This window comes from Calidris pugnax, unplaced genomic scaffold, assembly GCF_001431845.1.
Source record: "Calidris pugnax isolate Ruff unplaced genomic scaffold, ASM143184v1 scaffold50, whole genome shotgun sequence".
NCBI classification, from domain to species: domain Eukaryota; kingdom Metazoa; phylum Chordata; class Aves; order Charadriiformes; family Scolopacidae; genus Calidris; species Calidris pugnax.
In genome coordinates, this window is record NW_015090780.1 from 1,296,404 (window position 1) to 1,317,754 (window position 21,351).

At 41.2% G+C, this 21,351-nt stretch overlaps 1 protein-coding gene across 1 annotated transcript in view; it reads right to left on the bottom strand.

The window, feature by feature from the left end:
- LOC106895423 (zinc finger and BTB domain-containing protein 46-like) overlaps positions 1–21,351 on the bottom strand; it is a 57,745-nt gene that overhangs the window by 19,112 nt on the left and 17,282 nt on the right. The window contains exons 3-7 of the mRNA XM_014954844.1: positions 15,303–15,584; positions 9,311–9,483; positions 8,063–8,114; positions 7,667–7,969; positions 1,069–1,244 (exon numbers count right to left, since the gene is read on the bottom strand). Coding sequence (XP_014810330.1) covers positions 1,069–1,244; positions 7,667–7,969; positions 8,063–8,114; positions 9,311–9,483; positions 15,303–15,584 — 986 coding nt within the window. The remainder of the gene's footprint in view (positions 1–1,068; positions 1,245–7,666; positions 7,970–8,062; positions 8,115–9,310; positions 9,484–15,302; positions 15,585–21,351) is intronic.

The window sequence follows — 21,351 nt, forward strand, 5'->3', positions numbered from 1 at the left end:
CCTGCTCTGGCAGGGGGATTGGACTAGATGATCTCCAGAGGTCCCTTCCAACCCCATGTGATTCTGTGACTCATTTTGTGATTCTGTCTGCAAGGGGACACACACAGAGGACTGGGATGAGGGAATTGAAAGATCTTTGTGGCTTTTTGAGAATTACAACCAGGAAAACATTAATTACTCTAAGCATACCTCTCCCAGTAAGGTATTCTTCACGTCCAAAATCTACTAATATAAATATGATCTATATAGATAATATAAATATGGGAAAAGTTATTTAAATGACCTCAACAAACCAATTCTTGGTCACTGACACTGCCAACACTCTTGGGATTCTTCTTTTTAACTACTTCACTGTACTAGAACCTCACACTACCATCCCCAGTATTGTAAATGTATTTTAAAAAAAAAAAAATTCAAGTTTTCTCTACAAGCTTAATTAGAGAAGCAACAGAGCTTGCTGGTGTGCATTACTGAAATAATTACATAGAAACTATTTGCTCTTTCACAATATCACCTCTATACCAAGCTTTGAGAAACCACTTTAGGATGGCAAATTAATGCTTCCTGGGAAAAAAAGTACAATTTGGCTTAAAATTTTATTTCTGAAGAAGTTCTGAAAAGCCAGACAAGGGCTCCAGGCAGCCTCCTAGCTGCTTTTGAGCAACTTTAACAAGGCATGACATTATTTTCGATAACTAGGCTTTGCCAGACCAGGGTAGTTTTGCCTGAAATTCTTCTTGCCGAGTGATTTATTTTAAAGCTTTCTGCACCCAGTCATTCAACCTATTAAAAAAATAAATACGTATTTCTTTTTTCCACCCTGGAGTCAGCATTAGCTATTCCACCTCCTGTCCCTAATGCCCAGGATTCTCTGGGCAGTTAGAGCTGGATGGGAAGAAGAAGGATCAACAGGCAGCAAAACAGCTTGGAAAAGTGGGGAAAAAAGGATACTGGAGAAGCTTCTGGAGGAGCCCCAGAGGGAAAAAAAAATACAGACCTAAAGCAGACAGAGCTCCTGTTATCCTTAACTTGAGCAAATGGGCTGTTTTCACCCAGCCCCCTCCTTACCAAGGTGTGTCGCTTCATGTGCTCCCGGCGGGTGAACTTCTTCCCGCAGATCTCGCAGGGATAGGGCCTCTCTCCCGTGTGGGATCGCATGTGTCTCTTCAGGATGCACTGATGCATGGCCGAAAAACTGCAGTACGGGCACTTGAACTTCTTCCTGATGACTGTGAACTCGTTGACTGTAAGAGAACAGGCAAAACACAACGATCACTTTCAGGATGCCTCAAAACGGTCAGTCTTCTCATTTACTACTTCACTAGTAGTTTGCTGTGAAATCACACTCTCACCTCTTAACCATCTATATTTTTTTTTAAAGGTCATACTATATTATTACACTTGTCATATTAAAGCTAAGAACTTCAAATACTTTCTCAGCAGAGAAACTTTTGAACAAGCCAATGCACAAACATTTAGCAACAGTCTGTAACACACACTGCCCAACGCTTGCTAAAAGGCAGATAAAGAGGGCTGACAATCTGCTAGAATTCTCATTTATTATAATAAATTATCCTCAATATCAAGATCTAACATCCTAAGACTATAATTTGTGGAAGAAGAAGTAGCCAGCTGCAAACACAAGACCACAAACGTAACACCCCGACGCTGCCCTGTGCTTTAGTTTTGTTTTTGGGATGATGCTCGACCATCCTCACCCTCCCCAGGAGCATTTCAGTGCAGGTGCAGAGAGCACGGAGCACCCAGAAGAAATAGGAGAGTCAAGACCAACACACTCTACATCATCCAACTCTCAACTAGCATCACCATTACGGACACAGGAATATAAAAGGATGCATAATGTTGAATTACAGCAGGACCCTTCAAACCTATCTATAAGACAACTATTTAAAACCCTTGATTGACTGTTTTCTGGCCCCCTTCACTCATATTTCACTGAACCAGAAAAGAGAAAAACTCTTTGAAGCTGTTCTAACACTGTTGATTCTTTTCTTCTTGCCATCTCCTTAGAGGGGCCCAGAAAGCAGACCCAGGGGATGGGGATGGTATTGAGAGCCCAAGGGTGTAATTTGCCAGCAGAACCTCCTCCAAACAACAGAAAAACGCAACATGCAAAAAATACAGGTGAAAACAGAGTATTTGCTGCTCCCCGAGGACACCCACCCACAGTAAGCCTGGAAGTCATTGTCCACCTGGATCTGATTTTAAATCTCCACTTTCTAATAATTCCATTTCTTTCTATTAGTATGTTAATTTTCACCCACTTTTCTCCTAATTATTGTTATTTCTCAAAGCAATATATTGTTTCTGTAACACGGAGGGAATAAGAGAAAGCAAGTTCTAGTTAATCACCTGAACTACGCTATCGGGTGTGTAAATGGCTCTTGGTAAATGAAACCAGTCAATGCAGGGGAGCTAAGGGAATAGGGAAATACCAGACCTGCTCTATGGCTTTGAATATACCAAGTACTTTGCAATATTTTTAGATTATTATCAAAGTTTTATCTGCCACAAATGCCCTGCTGACTGGATGCCCCCTGTGTGCCCTCAGCACACCACAGGTAATGCCCCTGAGTTACATCAGACACGGAAAAACAACTGCTTAAAAATGGCCTTAAGAAAGTCGGTACTTTGTGTACTTACATCGTTTAATGCCCCATTTGTGGACTTCATTTTCCTTCTATTTTTAAAATTTACTTTGCATTTGCCATACAGATAAAACAAGGTGGAAAGTAACTACCTTTGGCACTCATGTAAAAGTGCAAATGACACGATGCTACAGAGACACCTTTAAACAAGGTACCACCACCCTTCATAATCAGAACAAACCCTTCGACACAAGCTCATCTTAGAAAAAGCATTCTAAGACTTTTTTTTTATTATTCTAATGCAGACTAAAAGCATGGTTCAAGATCTTAAAATCTGCCGAGAGGTGAATTTTGTCTCAGCATTTGTTTTAGCTACTCAGAATTAAACATACCCTTCACACATGCAACTTTGTGGGGGGAAAAAAAAAATCTTCCTTTGATTAGCAGTTTGAATTGGATCTAATATTCTTATATTATTTTCTTGTGTCCTAGGCTGCTGCTTTGGGCTGCTCGGTGATGGTGGTGCTCCATCCTACAGGTGCTTTTTTTGGGGGGGGGTGGTTTGATGAGTTTTTTTCAGCACCTTTGTAAAGCTGTCAACAGAAGTTTTTAGCCCGGGGAAAAATAAACCCAAAAAGAGCCTACTCACCTGGGCTGCAATATTACTAAAGAACACTAAAGAATATTTTATTCACCTGTTGGTAACAGTTACTCCTTGCCATCAGGTGGAATTTGAAGGGCTGGTTTCAAGTGGCCGTGCCCTCGCACTTGGGAACCTCCCCGAGCAGATATTTTCACATGGCCCAGTGCCCAGAGCCTCGTGCAACCTCTCATTGACAACTGAACAACCCAGCCCTTCTCCTACCCCACACCAGTCTTCTGATTTAAAAAAAAAATTAATAATAAAAGAACATGAAAATTCTCTCTCTTTTCTATTACAGGAAAAGTTTGGATTTTTTTTTTTTTTTTTTGCTTTGTCTTCTCCTTTGGATTTGACAGCCCTTGTCTATACAATCAGAGGCAAGGAGCCCACTTTCCTCTACGGCAAGTATCAATTTTAGGATACGAAGCAATTTATGATAAATACATTTCCGGTCTCATCTTGTAACTGCTGGAGCGTTAGTGATAAGCCACACAAACACTTGTATTCCCCAGGATCACTATAAACCCATTACTATGGAGTCTAGACAAGGTAAACGAGCTGTAAGCTGATCAAGGGGAGTCAAGTGGGGACACGGAACCCTCCTTGCCCCAGTCCCAGGCCACGTCCAGTGGTACCCGACACCACGAACAGCCCGCACGTGCAGAGCAGGGCCAGCAGGACACGCAGGTCAGACCACCTCACTCGGAGAAAACGGACACGGAGATCCCGACAGCAACCAGATCCCAGGATTACGAAGCAAAAGCGCTTTAGAGAAGAGAATTCCACCAAATCCCCTGTTTCCTACATCGCCAGACTGTACCCGAGCCCATCATTTCTGGAATGACGGGATGCCTCCTCTCGTTTTCTGTCCATACCCGTCCCTTCACTTTACAGGGCTGAAAGGCCTGTAGAAGCTGAAAAGGCCACTCTGAATGTCACCCGTCCCTTCACTTTACAAGGCTACTGTAGAAGCTGAAAAGGCCACTCTGAATGTCAGGTGCACAGCCTGCACCATCGGCACGTGGCTGTCACACACCCATAGCCATCTGCTTCCAACACATACATGCATTTCCAACAACAAACTCCTAACACTTTCCGATTTCAATATCCCTCTCGCTGACTTTTGCTTAAACCACCCAAGAACACCACTTTCAGCTTCTAGCACACTTATATTTAAAAAGTCACAGAACACTTTTTGCAGCTATGGTTTTATTGAAAACTACTTTTTTTCCCCCACCAAATACCTGTAGATATTTAGTTCTTGTATCTACAAAAGTAAACACCTGGAAAACAACAGCAATGTTTGAAAAATAACTGTATTGCAAAGTTAACATTTTCACTGTATATGCACCCCCAAGCACATATATTTCACGAACATAATCCCAAGTTTGGTATCATCTTTTGTCTTAAATGACAATATTTTATGGAGCTTATGTATAGCAGCATTAAGGTCCTAAGAAATAATCTTTAGCAAGACCCTCAAGACCATTAACAGCAGTGCCACAGATAACCAGCTACTGGCCACAGCTACAGCAAGAAACACACCAAGAACTGGAGAATGGAATACAAGGAGTGCCACAGCAAAAATCTATGTAATTAACTCCTCTAAAATATTTACAGATGTGCGGTTTTAAGACCAACACGACAATGCTTTGAAAAAACCCTTTGGTTTTGTCATCTCAAGTAATTTCACTTATTTCATCAAGGTTGTCAAATGAAATGGGCTTCTCCATCCTGGACTGGAGAGAAGAGAAAGCTCCAGTGATACACAGCCTGATAGCACTACTTTGTAGGAACTCTGTAAACCGATATAATCACTGAAATACCACACTCGATTATTACAAAGAATTCACAAACTTTAAGAAGCTACTTTGTAGGAACTCTGTAAAACGATATAATCACTGAAATACCACACTCAATTGATTATTACAAAGAATTCACAAACTTTAAGAGAATTCTTGTCCCCTTAATCCTCGTTATATTTACGGTTATAAATAGCAAGGTGCAATTTAACTGTCCAACTTATACTTCCCATCATCAAAATCCTGCTTTTAAAAAAAGTTTTCTACGCAAACTCTGTGAGCCTCTGCTCTGTTATACCCTATGGTTCCAACATTTAAAAAAAACCCATTCCTGATCCTGAAGGGAAACACTGGAAATTCTCAGAGCTGAAATCAGGAAGCTCTCTGATGTACAGGCCAAGGAAAATATTACTTAAACCTCTATTAGAGAGAATGAGCTGACCCGACTATAGAAAAATAGTTCCACATTGAATTAAATCCTCAAATATGAGAAAAATGAACAAACATGAAACGTCACTAACTATTGTCACGTGAGCGAAGCCTTTTAAAATTTGCTGAAATTACTTTTGCTGGCATCTTACTTTTCTGATTCAGACAAATCCTGCCATGCTGCTCCCAAATTTCCAGGTAAGACCTATTTTGGTCACAACTTTCTCTTTTGGCTCAGCTTTCTCCTCCCTCACTCTGGTTATTTAAGAGGAAAATAAATTACGAAGCAATTAAACTGACATCTGTAAGAGGGGAAGCTGACAGACTGTACACTGTACGCAGACAGCCGTGATCCACAACACCAAAGATGTCAATGGGAATAGAGAAAAAAATATGCATGTGACTGCAAAAAAAATAATTTAAAAAATGACTGAAGTATGGTGTACTACACTGATTATATAGGAAGATATTCTCAACTCTAACTGCACCTCGCTCAAACGAAGAGTAAGAATGAAGCCAAGCAGGGAAACTCTGGCTTCCCAACCTGGAGCAATCCATCCCTGGCTCAGCACGGAGCCAGCTGCCAGCAGGGATGGGCAGAGCAGCACCGACACACAAAATACCTGTTCCCTCTCCAGGAAAGCAAGGGCAGAGGGATCTGGCCCATCTCTCCCATCAGCTTTCCACAGGGAACAGCTTGGCAAGAAGCTCTCCCCTGCAGACCTCCTGCTCGAGTCTGGTGCTTCACGCGCCACCAAGTATTTCACATTTTTGTCTCCCTGAGATGCAATAATATTATGAGAAAGGACTTTCCTGAAGAACTCTAAAAGATCAAGCGTAGAAGTTGCTTTTGTCACCTCAGCTGTCCCTCTCACCCACTAAGAAAAGCACCCCCCAACACCGAGGCTCAGGCTGCCAACAAGCTGTGCTGTACACGGAGCAGCTGGAAAGTGCTACACTTAATTACAGTACTTTAATTTCACAGTAACTATAATGTGGTTTCACATGTAGATATATAGCAAGAGAAATATTTAATCTTAAAAAAAAATAAATGAATTTCATAATAAAATAGGAATTAGAGCAAGACTTCTATCCTCCAGTAACAACCACTACTGATTTTGTATGCGCACCCTAAGCTACAACTGGATGTTCTATGGATGTTCTCAGTTTCAACAGCGTATATTCAGCTTGGTTAACTTAATTACATTATACAAAACAAATGAGTCAGAAAAAGGTACAGAATTCCTGAAGACCACAGCCATACTCCAGTATATTTTTTAAAAAAGTCCTAAAAGTACTCAGACGTAATACCCATCACATATACAACCCTTGCAACAACTTTCAAGCCCAAATAATACACCCTGTTGCACACGTGAACAAGCAGCATGTTTTTCTCCTTTAAATGACAGAGAAAACCAGATTTTATAAACAGCTTATTGGGCTGAGCAACCCAGTGCTTTCACAGCTCCTAATCTCAACCTGAAAAACCCTGAAATGCCCGAGTTGTCTAACAGACAGAGCACTAGAGCAGAACTCAGAAGACTGAATTCTATTATTAATTCTATTGCTAACACGCTCAACAACAGAGGTATGTTATTTTCCCAGGGAATACGAGGAAAACATCACCATTTCTTTTATAAAGCACTTTGAGATCTCCTGATAGAAAATGTTTAAGGCAATATAAGCACGCAGTAGGATGACACCAATAAGATAGCCAAAGTGCCCATTATACGGACCGACAAAAGTCATCTTTGCACAAAAATTGTGCCTTGGCTGCAGTGACAGAGTGTCTGGAACCAGCACGTTATCGACCTGATCAGCTTTGGGGAGTTACTCTATCATATTACACCTGTGGCAGGTTTTATTTGCGGCACGAGAACAAGGGAACCAATTACTTTTCCTAGTTTAAAAAGCAGCATCTCGTTTAGGCAAGGGTAGCTACGCCTCCTCGGGATCCTCGTTTTGTCCTACACTGTCCAAAAGCTCCAACCCGCCCAACCGGGCAGAGCCCAGGTAACAACACGCTTTCAGGTGGTTAGTGAGGTTCTTCTGGGTACCAAAGCCCTTGCCACAGAAGAGACACCCAAAAGTACGCTCGTTTGAGTGCACAGACATAAGGTGCCGGTTTAAGTCTGTCTTGTCCCGAAACAGCTTGGCACAGTTAGGACACTGCATCTTCTTACAGTTGAAGTGGATGGTCTTTTCGTGCCGGTCCATGTTGGATTTCAGAGTGAAGCTGGCGGGACATTTGGAGCAGTGGAAGCGGGCGAGCTGGCCGGGAGGGACGCCCTCGGGCCGGGAGCAGCCAACCAAGTCCCAGGGGAGAAGCATGGAGAGAGCATGTTCATGGATGTGCTCCTTCAGCTCCTCAGTGCAGGGGAAAAGCCTCCCGCAGAAAGCACAGCTCAACCTCCTGGCCAGGGCTGAGTCCAGGAACTGGCCATCCGGGTGTATATCTGTGTCTTCAGATCTCGAGAAACTCGTATCTAAAACAGAACACACACACACACACGTACCAATCAGTGTCTGCTGGCAGAAAAATAATGAGAGTTTAAAATAATATTTTTCTCTCTACTTACCCGAATCTGAGTTATCAAACTGCCAAAGTGCTAAAAATCCATCGTAAGCGGCCTGCAAATGAAAAGCACACTGAAGTTAAGGCAAGCACTTGCATTTACATCTTTGTAGTTAGTGCTCAGGCTCTCATCGCTGCCTTCCCTCGCTCTTTGAGGGAGGCTCATCACTGGATTTGGCAACCCTACGTGTCTTTACAGAGCTTTCACTGGCAACGCAGCCAAGCTAACTGGGATGGATTTTGCAAGATTCTGTGTTTTGAAGAGAGTAATCAACTTATATCCTGGGTAACTACCCAGTTTTTAGTATCACTAAGCATCTGTAGCTCCCACTCAGGCCAACGGGAAAGAAACCCTGGACAGAAAATGTCCAGCAGATAGAACAGAACTGGAACATTTTCCCTTACCCCCATAAAGCTACTTTTTTCTTTCCAAGTAGAAAAGCCCATAAGAAAACCAACACCACCTGCCTATTTCCTTTTATGCAACGCTCTCTGGCATTGCTGACCCAAATTATAAATAAAAGCTGATTTTTAAGGTGGTTTTGGTTTTTTTGTTTTTTGTTTTTTTCCCCCTAAAGCATTTGCAATATGCCAGCGTGCAGCAGATGGCAACGCTCCATGAGGCAGAGGCATGATGCAGCCTGGGCAGGTCTGCTGGCCACCGGGCAAGCGGCTACCAGCCGTTCCAACCAGCTCGCTTTGCTCTAAGGTGACTTGCAAAGGAAAAAATCAGCATTTCCACCTATTTTATGAGACTAAAGCCTCATTAAAAAAATATTAAGAATAAGAAATGCCACAGAAAGCTAGGGATTTAATGTCAAACTCCCGATTCCTGTAACAGGGAGATCCAGCCTGCTTCTATCGGTATTTAGATAGAAGAAATCCAAATGTGAAACACCACAAGTGGGTAATGGATAACTGGGCACTCACCTATCTTTATGCCATTATTAATATTCCTGCACGCAATGGTTTGCAAAGGCATTTACAATTTACTTTAAAAAAATAAGAACAGTTTTTCGAACCCAGTTCTGTTGAGGTAAGGCAGAAAGGATAAAATTAGGACAGTACCAGCCCCGGCCTCAACAGAATTCTAGTTATAAAATAACCTATATTTAAAAAAAAAAAAAAAAAAGCAAGCTAACAGATCACAGTGTAAGTATTATGGTCATTCAAAGTACTCCTAACGGGAGAATTTGATTAAACAGATAACTTTGCATTTAAATGCCTTTGCATTTTTCCCCCACGATCTTACCTGGGTTGAGGAAGGCACCTCTCCTTTTATCATGGGTTCTGGTGACATTTCACCAGCAGAGCAGACCTCGGGGGGGCTCTGAGAGGCAAGGTGTGAAGAAGGCAGCGGGGGAGATGGTGCTTCCACTTTGCCATCACATTCGCCCCTTGAACGATTCAAGTTGGTGCCAGGCCCTGGGGAACACAGGAAACGAATCTCACCCACGTGAACCAGCACCAGCTGGTGGTTTTAAAAAAGGCCTTGCAAAGGCAGCTTATCTTCCGTCAGTGGGAGGGAATGCAGCAGGACAGTGATGCCAGGCTTTTTTTTTTGTGTGTGTGTTTTTTGTTTTTTTAAAAAAACAGCTTCCCCACCCAAAATGCCTCGTCTGTGCAGGATGTACATGGTGAGGCTCTATCGCACGGCGTGGGCACTAAGGAGTCCGTCAGGAGAACGAAGCACAGCAAAAATATCCAGAGTAATTGCTTTTCTGAAAGACATCGCTTGGAGAAGCCCCATTTCAAACACAAACATTTCAATCTTTAAGTAACATACACACAAACTTTATTCTACTACTTGCTTTCTTGAAAATTTAGGTTAAAGCTTCAGACTTGACCACAGTGTTTTGTTTAATACGGTACTGTCAGCCCTTGATCTCAAAGTGCTTTACAAAAGATGGGATACACTATCCCTTTCATTCTATAGCCAGCAAGCTTGGAAGTTCAAATATTTGTACAAAACAATTATACCTGACAGTCATTACATTCTAATAATCTACCATAGTTAAAAAGGAGAACATTATTTGTCTGGCCAAAGCAGAATCGTACCCTCTTGTCTACACCGTAGCAACAGCCAAATGGTAACAATATTCCAGAAAATGCACCGAAAAAAATCAATGACAAATCTACATACAAATAAAGACCGCAATCAAGACCAGTGTACATTACAAATTGTTAAATGAACTTTAACAAACACCTTGACTGAATATTGGAATGACATATTGAGCAGGTCATTATTTTTGAAAAGCAAGCAGGCAAAATCAGAAGCAAATATGGCATAAAAGAAAACAAATTCATATTTAAAGCACTCTATGCCCTAAAGGCTTTTTTTATTTCTAGCACAAAAGAGTCTGATTGAAACCTTTACGCATACGAAAAACACACTCTTCAATCTAGCTACAAATAACAAGTCAAAGTTTATACTCTGTGAATACAATACACTATGATCTGGGTCACAACAAAGCAGTCGAGTGAAACCACACAAAGGTTTCTAAACATGAACAATCCCAAACCCAACTTTTTATCAGCTTTCAAAAGGAAATTCAGCTCTTGTGCCACAAGCTGGATGTTTGATTTGCCTTCCTCTGCTTTGATCACGGATGGAAATCTCTCACCACTTCATTAAATCTATTCACATGTGATAAAAGTACTTTTTCATTCTGGTGGTGCTCATCTATTCCTGGTCTCATTTAAAGGCAGGACAACAAAATGCTAAAACCCAGTAAATTCAAAACAGAAAAAAATGAGGGGAAAAAAGTGAATTCCTGCCTAGCCATCAACACGTTCCTTTTTTTCCTGAGCATCCCAAACTGATTCAAACAGCCCTGTTTACACTGAAGCTGCACACTGTGACCACGGACAACTTAGAGGCATCTCCAGGTTGCACTTCCTTAAACAAACGGATAGAGTAAAGATAAGCCAGTGGGGTCTGGTTTGATTAATTCTTTGTTAGCACCTCTGGAGTTATACAGGTTCCTAAGAAACTATGCATTTCGTAAAGCAAAAGTTAAGGCTAGTGAACAAGCAGCGAAACAGAGCAAGGAGAAACAATAAACTCAATCATGCAACATGAGCCACAAAGGTGTACAACACAAGAGAGCACAAAGATGATTTTTAAAACAATAATTAATATTTATTTGGTTTCAACAACTGCAAGTAACACAAAAAGAGAAACCCACATAAATGACCCATCCTTTGTGCAACAGAACGCAAGGAGCACCTGAATTTACGTTTTGTCCCATTCTGACTAGTACTGCGAGAAACTTTTTTCCCCTCCTAAATCGGTATGGAAATGAATTTTAATGTAAAGTATTTTAACTTCTAAATCAGAAATCAAAAGTGCTTTCCTTCAGTCAGCTTTGAGTATGGAAGATGATGCACTGGTTTAGCACAACTCATATGAATATCATATTCTCTGACAGTTGGACAGTAAACTATTGTGGAAAACAGAAAGGCAAAGGTTTTTTCATCTCATTTAAAACTGCATGCAATCTCCCCTAAATCTTGGTTTGCCATGTACAAAAATCCCGTGCCAAACTGAATACCTTTAACTCCATCTCAGGAAAGCCGACCACTGTGTAAAATGTATTCCTTTAACATTCAGCTTGAGTATAAATTATTGGCTCCAATGAACCACTAACTAAAAATAACGTATTAGCTGGTTTGCCCAAAAGAAAAGGGCTCTGTGTACCATGTAATCACTTGGACAGCAAACTTCATAGGAATTGCTTCTATAAACAGTTTCAGTTGCAACAGGGTAAACAGGAAAAGCCAAACTTAGACATATAAAAAAAGCATGCAATGGACTATTCTGAAAATGTGGAAGAGTTGCCCTTTAAGGAAGTCAATCACCCCAAAATATGAAAGTTTTCTGACTTTTTTTTTTAAATGAGAAAACAAGGACGTAAACTAACCAACTCATTTTCTAATGAACGATAAAATTCTCATTTTCTCCATTATACTTGGCAAAACCAGCTAAAAACATTCAACTAAAGCCTTTGAGACCTTTGTAGATGTGGTGTAACCGTACGGAACAATGCTACCAAAGTTCAGTATCATAAATGAAATAAAACACACATTATTAAACCAAGGAGCTCGGCAGAACAGCACTGCTGGGGTCAGAAACCAGCAAAGAATAACCCACTTTTACAGACAAATCATGAAAACATGTAAAGACAAGGAAAACTGAACCTCCTATGAGGTCTTGTCTGAAAGACAATCCAAACAACACACTTTGCAAGCTCAATAACTAAGGGTACCCAAGACGACCCCAGTGTAACTCATGAATAACTGACATGTACTTTTTTTTCTTCAAAACCTGCACATTCTTTAGGTTTCCGACAAGCACATGAACAATGTCAGTTTTGATCATACACCATGAACATCATAAACTCCCAGAGCCCTTCAGCTGCAGGTTTTCTGGCAACTGTGCTACCCAAATGGCAAGGTATTTAAGTTTTCCCTTCCGATGTTGAATTAGTTTGAACTGTTTTAACTTTAGAAATGCTGTGCTTATGTTTCACTACATCACAGTGATATAACACCCCCCCACACACACACATCCCGGGCTTCATTTTCCATCAGCAGAATGTTAAGTAATGTCATCTCTCATACGATCATTGCAATATACAATGAAATAGGAAAAAAGGACATGGGGTAAAATGAAAATCTTGGGGCATCCTCTATTAACTTTTACAACAGCATGAACTATGCAGAAGAGAAAACAAGAACTTGTAATGTATGCAGTAACTTGGAGAGTAATATCCCCTTTACAAATGGCTCATCAGAGTTTTAAACATGGATAATATACTCTTCAGATTTTCCACCTCCATTAAGTTTTTTCCTCCAGAAAAGAAAAATAAACTTGACCACTGCTCCTTGAGTCAGTCATTTACTGTAGTGCTTCATAAGAGAGTAGGAAGGCAATCTAGTGGCAACAGTTAAGATTAAAAACACACTTCACATTTTTTTAAAGTCAAGAGAAATTGATCAGTTAAAATTCTTTAACTTAGTGCATTTCCTCTTCAAATTAGGCAGATGAAAACTGTGCTGGGTTTTTTCTTTAAAAAAAACCCAATAAACAACAACCCAAAACCCCCCTTGTTCTTGTTCACTGTGCTCCTGCCGACTCCCCCGTCTTTTTTTTTTTAATATAACCCAAGACTTAAAATGACTCAACATCCTCAAATTGTGTTTGAAGAAAAATGTGAAAAACACCTACAAAGCTAGCACAGACCTAGACTGTGCTTTTAGATCTCCAGAACCTTCTTACCACTTGCTTTACTGTCGTTTTATACACCAAAAATTCTCATTAAACTTGGCGTCCTATTGTATTCAGTAATGACCACTTTAAAGCAAGCGAGTCATATCAGAACTTCTTTTTCAAGTGATTAAAATAAATCAATACCTGTGAATCTGCGTAAGATGAAAGAAAAATACGTCCCTTAACTCCCTGCTTCTGTAAAAATCCTTTTACCAGGCCACAGAGACATCCACCTACTGGTGCCAGAGCTCCAGACCAAGTGAGAAGTTGTCATTTTGTCTCATGCAATTCACAAAGATGAGATTATTGAAGCTTAACTGAAGGAAATTCTAGTAATAGCAAAAGGACTGGAGAACAGGGACCTCAAATACAGGCTGGAACGACCTCCTCAGTCATCGCAGCCCTCACTGAGCTATCATTTACCCCCTTTTCTAATCTATCAAGCTTTATTTTAAACTAAGCTGATCTTCTGCCTACACCACGTCTGTTCCTGAACTCCACTTCTCAGCTCATTAGGCAATCTCTAATTTCTGCCCCAAATTTATGACTGCCTTATACTCATTTGTCTTCACGCCAAGTGGTCCTTCAGCTTTTAAGTAAAATCTAAAGCCGCGAGAAGGATGATGGATAGAGGGCGGCCCCATCATTCCAGTTTGTCATGCCAGAAGATGAAAGCGTTGATTCCACCTGTCAGGAGCCAGGGATGGGAAGACGTGGAGCATCAATCACCCCTCGCAGCAGAGCATCATCCATCTCTGCTCCCACCTGCCCCGCTGCCAGCCGAGGGCTCTTCTCACCAGCCACCCCACACCTGGCTGCACCAGCATCTGGGCAACCACGGGCTCTCCAACCCAGAGCCCAGTCTGAACCGCCAAAATCTGATTTAACTGGAGATCATTCAGTAAGAGAACTAACCAGTAACAAGATCATTGCATTAGCAATTCTCCCCCAAACACTAAAGCTCCAGAATAAATACAAAAAATTTTTTTTCCTTTAAATTTAGGAAGATTTTCAAAAAACTATTACTGCTGTCCAGACACAAGAAGTGAAAAGAGATACTAAGACCAACATAATATTGTGCAGTTTTTTCCCTTTATCGTACAACCCAAGTGACCAGTAAAAGTTACCTGGTTTTTTTGCCATCAAGGAAACTAAAAATAAATATCTTAAGTGACCTTTTCATTCTATTTAATTGGTCAGTTTTCTCTTATACTTTAAAATAAACCTCTCTTACTGAAAACTAACATGTAGTACTCAGAAAGCCACCACTTGCTCTGTTTTATGTCAGATTATATCTCCATCTTCTGAGAGCATTACTAAAATACACCATTAATGATTTTTCCTTCTTTGTGCACTGGAGAATCAAACTATTTTACGATTGCAATGAAGAAAATACAAATATACTCTGGAAAAATGAGCTGTCCATGTCATGGTATGTATCAGCTGTCTCCAACTGATCACCAGGAGAAAAAACACTCGTTTCCATGAGAGAGTATAACGAAACAATCAAGAGCTGCTCATTACTTAGAGAGAGGTCTAAAAGCAAACAGCAAGAAGGAAAGCTCACGCTATCTACAAAATCACAACTGTTTCTACAGACACAGGAGCAGCAGCCAAACCTCTTTTCAACATCAGGCAATTCTGGATTCCAAACCTTTGTAGCTACTTCTTTTACCATAAGGACTCAAATACTTTGTATTTTGTTTTTAAGTACCATTTTGCAAACAAGCAAAAGAGAAATTTGAGGACAAGCACTACACACACTAAATGCTTACTTCCATGGCCTACATTAAAGTTGGATCAATACCAGACACAGGTTTCCACATTTTATGGAAAGTGGGATTAAGCAGCACTTAAAACTGGATATAAACATCGTGGTAGCAATAAACGAGACAGTGACCTGTATTTTGTTCTCGCTAAAGATTTCACTTAAAGTATCAGTAAACAAAAAAATAGAAAAACATAAACTTACGAGAGAGCGAATGCGTGCCTTTGGGCAAGTACTCAAAGAGCAGAGAACTATCCTCTCCCAGCATGTCGGCCTTCAGAGACAGCAAACTGTTCTTACTCATGAGAGCCGCGCGCAGGTTGGCCACGGTGGCAGCTTGGAGGGCGTCCTCCTTCTCCGGGGTGAGGGGCTGGGAGATGTAGCTGGCTTCCCCCCCGAGGAGGGCTTCCTCCACGCTCACGTAGGGGTCCGGCCGCTCCACTCTGCTGTCAGAGCTGCTGGGCTCTGTCACTGTCACATCAGCACCTGCACGAGCAAAGATGCCATCAGAGATGTAAATTCCTGAGATGAGGAACATCGATCACACATCCCCATTTAACTGTGGCTCCAAAGAACCGAGACCTGGCAACTCATCACCACCTGTTCTGGCTTTATTGTCACCTTTCAGGTGTTTCCATCCCCTTTTCCAGGAGTCTGAAGATGAACGTGGCTGTTCAAAGGCTCAACAAAGTGCACTCACCCCACAGCTGGGGGTCTCTGTTCTTCCAGCCTCTGCCCCACTAACCCCAGCACCACACGCTGAGAGGGCAGGACAGAAGGGGAGAGACGTGTCCAATCTCCCCCAAAACCAAGAACTGGAAAAAAACTTATTAATTTACTTATTTTAAACTAAGATTTCAGAATATTCTAGTACTGAAATTACTTTCAAACACTTAAATTCTTTTTTCCCCATAATTTTACTCAGGTAGTCTGGATTTTCTTTCTTTCATTTCTTCCCCATGATGAAGGCTTTGAAAAATCCAGTAACAAACAGTCTATGACAGTGGACTGCTAATTAGTATAAAATCCTTGGGGTCATTTGTTTAAAAAATTACATAGTAATCAGTGGCTCCCAGCATATATCACAGGGTAGGTTTTATACAGAAGTGATACAGTTGGGAAAAGAAAAAAAGGAAACAATCCAAAAAACTACAGATTGCCACCTTACAACAGGGAGCTACTAAGAAACTATATAAAAACATAACAAAAACATCAATTAGTAAACCAAAACAAAAGTGAAAAAGCTAAAATAAGGTTAATTCCTCCATGTCAAAATATACATTCATTATGGAGTCTCTCATGCTGTGAACTTTGACTCACGTAAAGGAAAGTGATTCTTACACTTATCTTTACCCTTCACAGGAAGCAAAAAATTATCTTCAAAAAAGGCTGTTACCCCATTTATAAAGTAGGTAAAATAAATTGCAATTACCTACTCCAGAATCTGCAGCAGCAGAACATGCCCCAAACCCATCGAGTACCTGGCAAACAGGGCTAAAACTTCCCAAAAAACAGAAGCCTTTCCATTATTTGTATTATCAACACAGAGAGGGAAGAAATCCAAAGAGAAGACATTGACGATGAGTGATCAGGGGGAAAAAGAAGGTGGTTTTTTTTTTTTTTTTACAGATCCTGAGCATTTTAGTGCCTCCTAGTTCAAGATACATTTAAATCTACTTAATGCAAGAGGCAACTATTACAAAATAGTGGTTTGACATGTACAAAATTAACACTCAGCTGCTTTCACAAATTCTTCTCACACTTCTCAGGGCAAGGAATTCAGGCGTTGTCCACATACAGCCCAGCAATAACCTGACTCCCCTGCAGAGGGTTTCCCAGCCCAGAGATGCAGAGGAAGGAGGAGGAGGAGGAGTGTGACACACTCACATGCAGCTGCAGTGTCCAAATACGTCAAACCAGGGCAAGATATCAATCTGCACAGCCCGATTAAAAAATGCTAATGAGGACACTGGTACAGTGCCTACCTCTGTAACCTGGAAAACTGCTAAAGGAATATAATTATTTTTATTTCTTTTACAGGTGGTAACGGCCAGAGAAAGACGCGGTGACTTGCTCCAGGTGTCCAGCCCCACAGAGCCAGGCTCTGTCACTGAATTCCCCAGCCCAGGGCACATCAGGTTCCTTACCATGGTCAGATTTACTTTATTCAGCTGTACTGTACTGCCAGTACCCCTTGCTGTTAACTTTTTCCACTTCCTTTAAAAAACAAAAAGCCTCAAATCAAACAATAAGGAAAATCCACTCACTAGCAGAGAACTCCTACACCCCGGACGTGTAAGGAATAGCCAGGGCTGGGGGTACACACACAGCAGCAGCAACTATGCCAAATACCTGAGATGCTCTCTCTTTAAAACAAACCATTTTCACCCCTCCATCGGTGTTTTGCTTGTGTAATCTCATATGATCAGTTTTATTGAATCTTAGCCAAGCAGAAGAATTCAACTGCTTTGAATTTTTACATGTTTTGTCATCCCCCTGTTTCTGAGCGAGCGGTTAACAGGCATATGCACTTTTCTAGATGATAATCAAATTTGTTTTAAAAACAAACGTTTCCACATAAAGGGAAATTACAAGAGTTTAAAAAACAGCAGCTGCTACAAAAGGTGGCAAAGCAAGTAAATTCTAGCCCATTAAATTGGTAATGTAACAGACAGATTTATCCAATCAAAGCAACGATAATACTGCTGTTCCTCTGCTCCTCGCCACCTACACGGCAAATCACAGCAAACAACTGGGGCCAGGAAGAGTGTTTGTCAACAAAACGGTGTTGCCAATAACGGGGCAGGCAGTAAATCACCTTGCATTTTCTCTTTTCCTTTTTCATAGCCAATTACAGATGCTGATTGACAGTTGCCAGAGTCTGTTACTGCCTGCTGCACATAAACACTAATTGCTAAAACACACGCAGATTAATTGTAACCACAACAAGACATTAAATGTTCCTCAAAAGCCAAGATTAGAGACAGACAGTGAAATAGAGGCTTTAGAGCTTCCAGTATTTATAGCTGATGTAACCTAATCAAATACATATTAAGGCAAAATAAATATCCACTTAGTCACATAAGTACTGAAATACTCTCAGTCCACCAAAACCCCAAAATGCATGAAGTTCCTCTTCACGGCGCCTCCAAAACCACTTCTCCCTTTTCTCCAAAACACGGCTTCTTTTAACAAGTTTAGCCAAAGAATTATATGAATCAAAAGTATCTGTCACTTCCCAGTAATCTAAACTGTTTACTCCAACGCTTCAACAGGACGTAAACCAAGCTTTAGTAAATGAGCTTCTATTTTGCAATTACTCAAGGCAGCGGGGCACGTGGCAGCCCGAGAGCTCCCACTGATTCCCCCACATCTCCTATTTTCTCCCCACTGAAGCAATTCCTGCCGCTGCCCGGGCTCCCGGCACCGCTCGCAGGAAACCCCCACCAGGGCAGGAGCTAAACACGGGATTAACGCTGCTCTAAAAAACTGAGCTCATTAGTCTCTTTAGCAAATAATTACTTCGCAGTTATTCTATGACACCAGCCTGCTTTCCAAAAGACAGAAGCTTTAGAAAAGCTTTATTAGTTTGTTGACTTGGATAAATATTTTTTTAAATTATTTTTTATTTTCAAATAAAACACAGGGAATATTTTTTTTACAGTTTTGGTAACGGCGTTTCCACGCATCCCTGAAACTCTGAAAGCAACATGTAACAGGTAAAATTTTTCCATACACACGAAAGCCTAATATAAAAGGAATGTGGGAAGCCCGATTATGAGCATCTTCTCACTGACATCACATCCCAGCAGAGCACGGCAGGAAAAACACCCTTCATTCCCAACCAGGCAGTTTTAACATATCTGTAAATGGGAATAATGCTCAGGCCAGTACAACCCCCCGACCGCACAAAGGGTCGCTGTTGCACAGAAATTTACCTTTGGGAAAAACAAAACTGAACCCTACGCTTGCTCTGCAAGGGAAGGATGGCCCCAGGAAAGTTGTTTGCTTTGCCACACTATGCAAAGCCCAAATCCAGATCAGAAATTCCATTTATCAGCAGACAGGCCACTACTACCATTAAAAAAAACCACCAAAAAACAACCTGTAAGTCCTATAAAATGAGCTCCCATCACAAACCCAGGTATAACAAAACCAGTTTGTACCAGTTAGAAAAATCAGGAAGTACCACAGACCTCTGCCAGGTCCTTGGGAAGGGCTATGGCAGAAATAACAGTGATGCAACTTACTAAAAGTATCCAAATGAAACACTAATGTGATAAATTGTTTTCCAAGATCTAGGAGAAAACTGACAGTAAAAAGCATTAAACCTAGTCAAACAACTGAAAAAATACAGGCCATCTCAGAAAGACGAAATTCCTGCTGTATTATCTGGATCCATTTTTAAGAATCATAGAATAAATCAGGTTGAAAGTTACTTCAGGGCTACTTTTTGAGTTAGATCCCATTGCTCTGGGGCCTGTACAGCCAAGTTCTGACTATCTGCAAGGAGGGAGATACCACAACTTCTCCAGGCCCTTCCTCCATCATTTCACCACTCTGTGAAGAATTTCCTCCTTTTACCCCATGAGAATCTCCCTTCCTATAACTTGTGCCCATTACCTCCCATCCTTTCTCTACGCGCATCTGAGAAGGGGCTGGCTCTGGACAATCCATCCATCCACCCCCCTTCTCTTCCTCAAGGTTGAACCAAGCTGCCTCAGCCTCTCCTTGTACACCATATCTTGATGGCATCAGCTGGGCTTGCTCAAGCTTCTCAAAGTCTTTCTTGTCCTGGAGATCCCACTCCAAAGGTGGTCTCGCTTCCCTCGACATGCTCTTCATAAGCCAACAGAGCACGTAGCCAGCCTTCACCACCACGAGGGCACACAGACCCCTCTTCAGCTCCTTCCTCACCAGAACACATGTTCTGCAAAGCTGCTTTTTCACTCCTTGGCTGCCAACCCGCACCGGTGCATAGGGTTTTTCTGTCCCACACGCAGGACTTCACATTTGTCTTTGTTGAATTCCTGCCGTTTCTGGCACCACTGCCTTCCAGCAAATCATTCCTCCCAGCCTGGTGTCATCCAACAACTTGCTGCGGGTTGACTCCATCCCACCACCCAGGTTGTTAATGAACAAAGCAAACAGCATCAGCCCTGGATGCTCCCTGCGATGGATGCAGGTATCAGGCTTTTTGGGGTAGCAGTTTAGGATCTCCTGCACACAGCTGGGTAACGTGTACTGCAGTGGGAAATGTCATTTTTATTTTGTTTACAACACAACAGGCAAAAAGGGCAGAGGGGGGTGAGGGCAGAGGTCCCAGCATCAGCAATGTCTCCCACCCCAAATGCTCATTCCTGCATCCTCCCCTCCTACTCCCTCAGTTGTACCAAGACCACACGTCTTGTTGTGAGGTGAACCTGAGACAGGAACTAATATGTTAAAAATAAACTGGTTTATTAAAAAAGTTATTTTTAAACCCAGATCAGTTCCCCAATCCAGTTCACTACATGGCTGCACAGACGTTTTCACCGGAACAACTGCCGCAGAGCGTGGGGGTGCAATTCAGTACCAAGGGAAAGTGGGAGCCTCTTAAAAAAAGCTTTTCTTTCAAGGACACTGCCAAATTATGACCTGAGTTGAACTCTTCTGGAAAAAAAAAACCTGAGGTGAAATCAAAGACTTAATTTTCTGAGGTTCTTCTACCTATTTGTGTCAAGTATCTATAAAATCTACTGTCAGGCAGATCTGTATCTAAAAATTCAGCGATGATGTTTCCTGTATAAGTTTAGAAGATTTGGCTTGATCTCCTTCTGTGCAAAAGGCAATTAATTTTTAAACTCATAGAAAAAAAAAAAAAACAAAACCAACCACCTGTCATTTCCTAGTGTTTTTTCTTGGGAATAAAAAAAAAATAGGAGCACCTGGGCTGGTAAAAAAATCTTTTACCAGCTGCTAAAAATATCCTTGTATTTCAGATACTTTCTCCTTTCTAAGAGAAATCCTTCAAAAATGTTTCCCAATTTACTGTTTGTTAAGCAAAACCCAGCATTCTCACATACTGTAATATTTACATAGAGAAGCAATGCCATGAGCTATATTGGTTTTCATTAGCACTATTTTATAAACATAATAGTATACATGTGGATATAATAACTGTGTGCAGCATGCAAAATAAGCTCCAATTTCAGAACTCAGGAAACTATCAGGGAAACACAGATATTTAACCGCAACTTCTATTATCATTAAA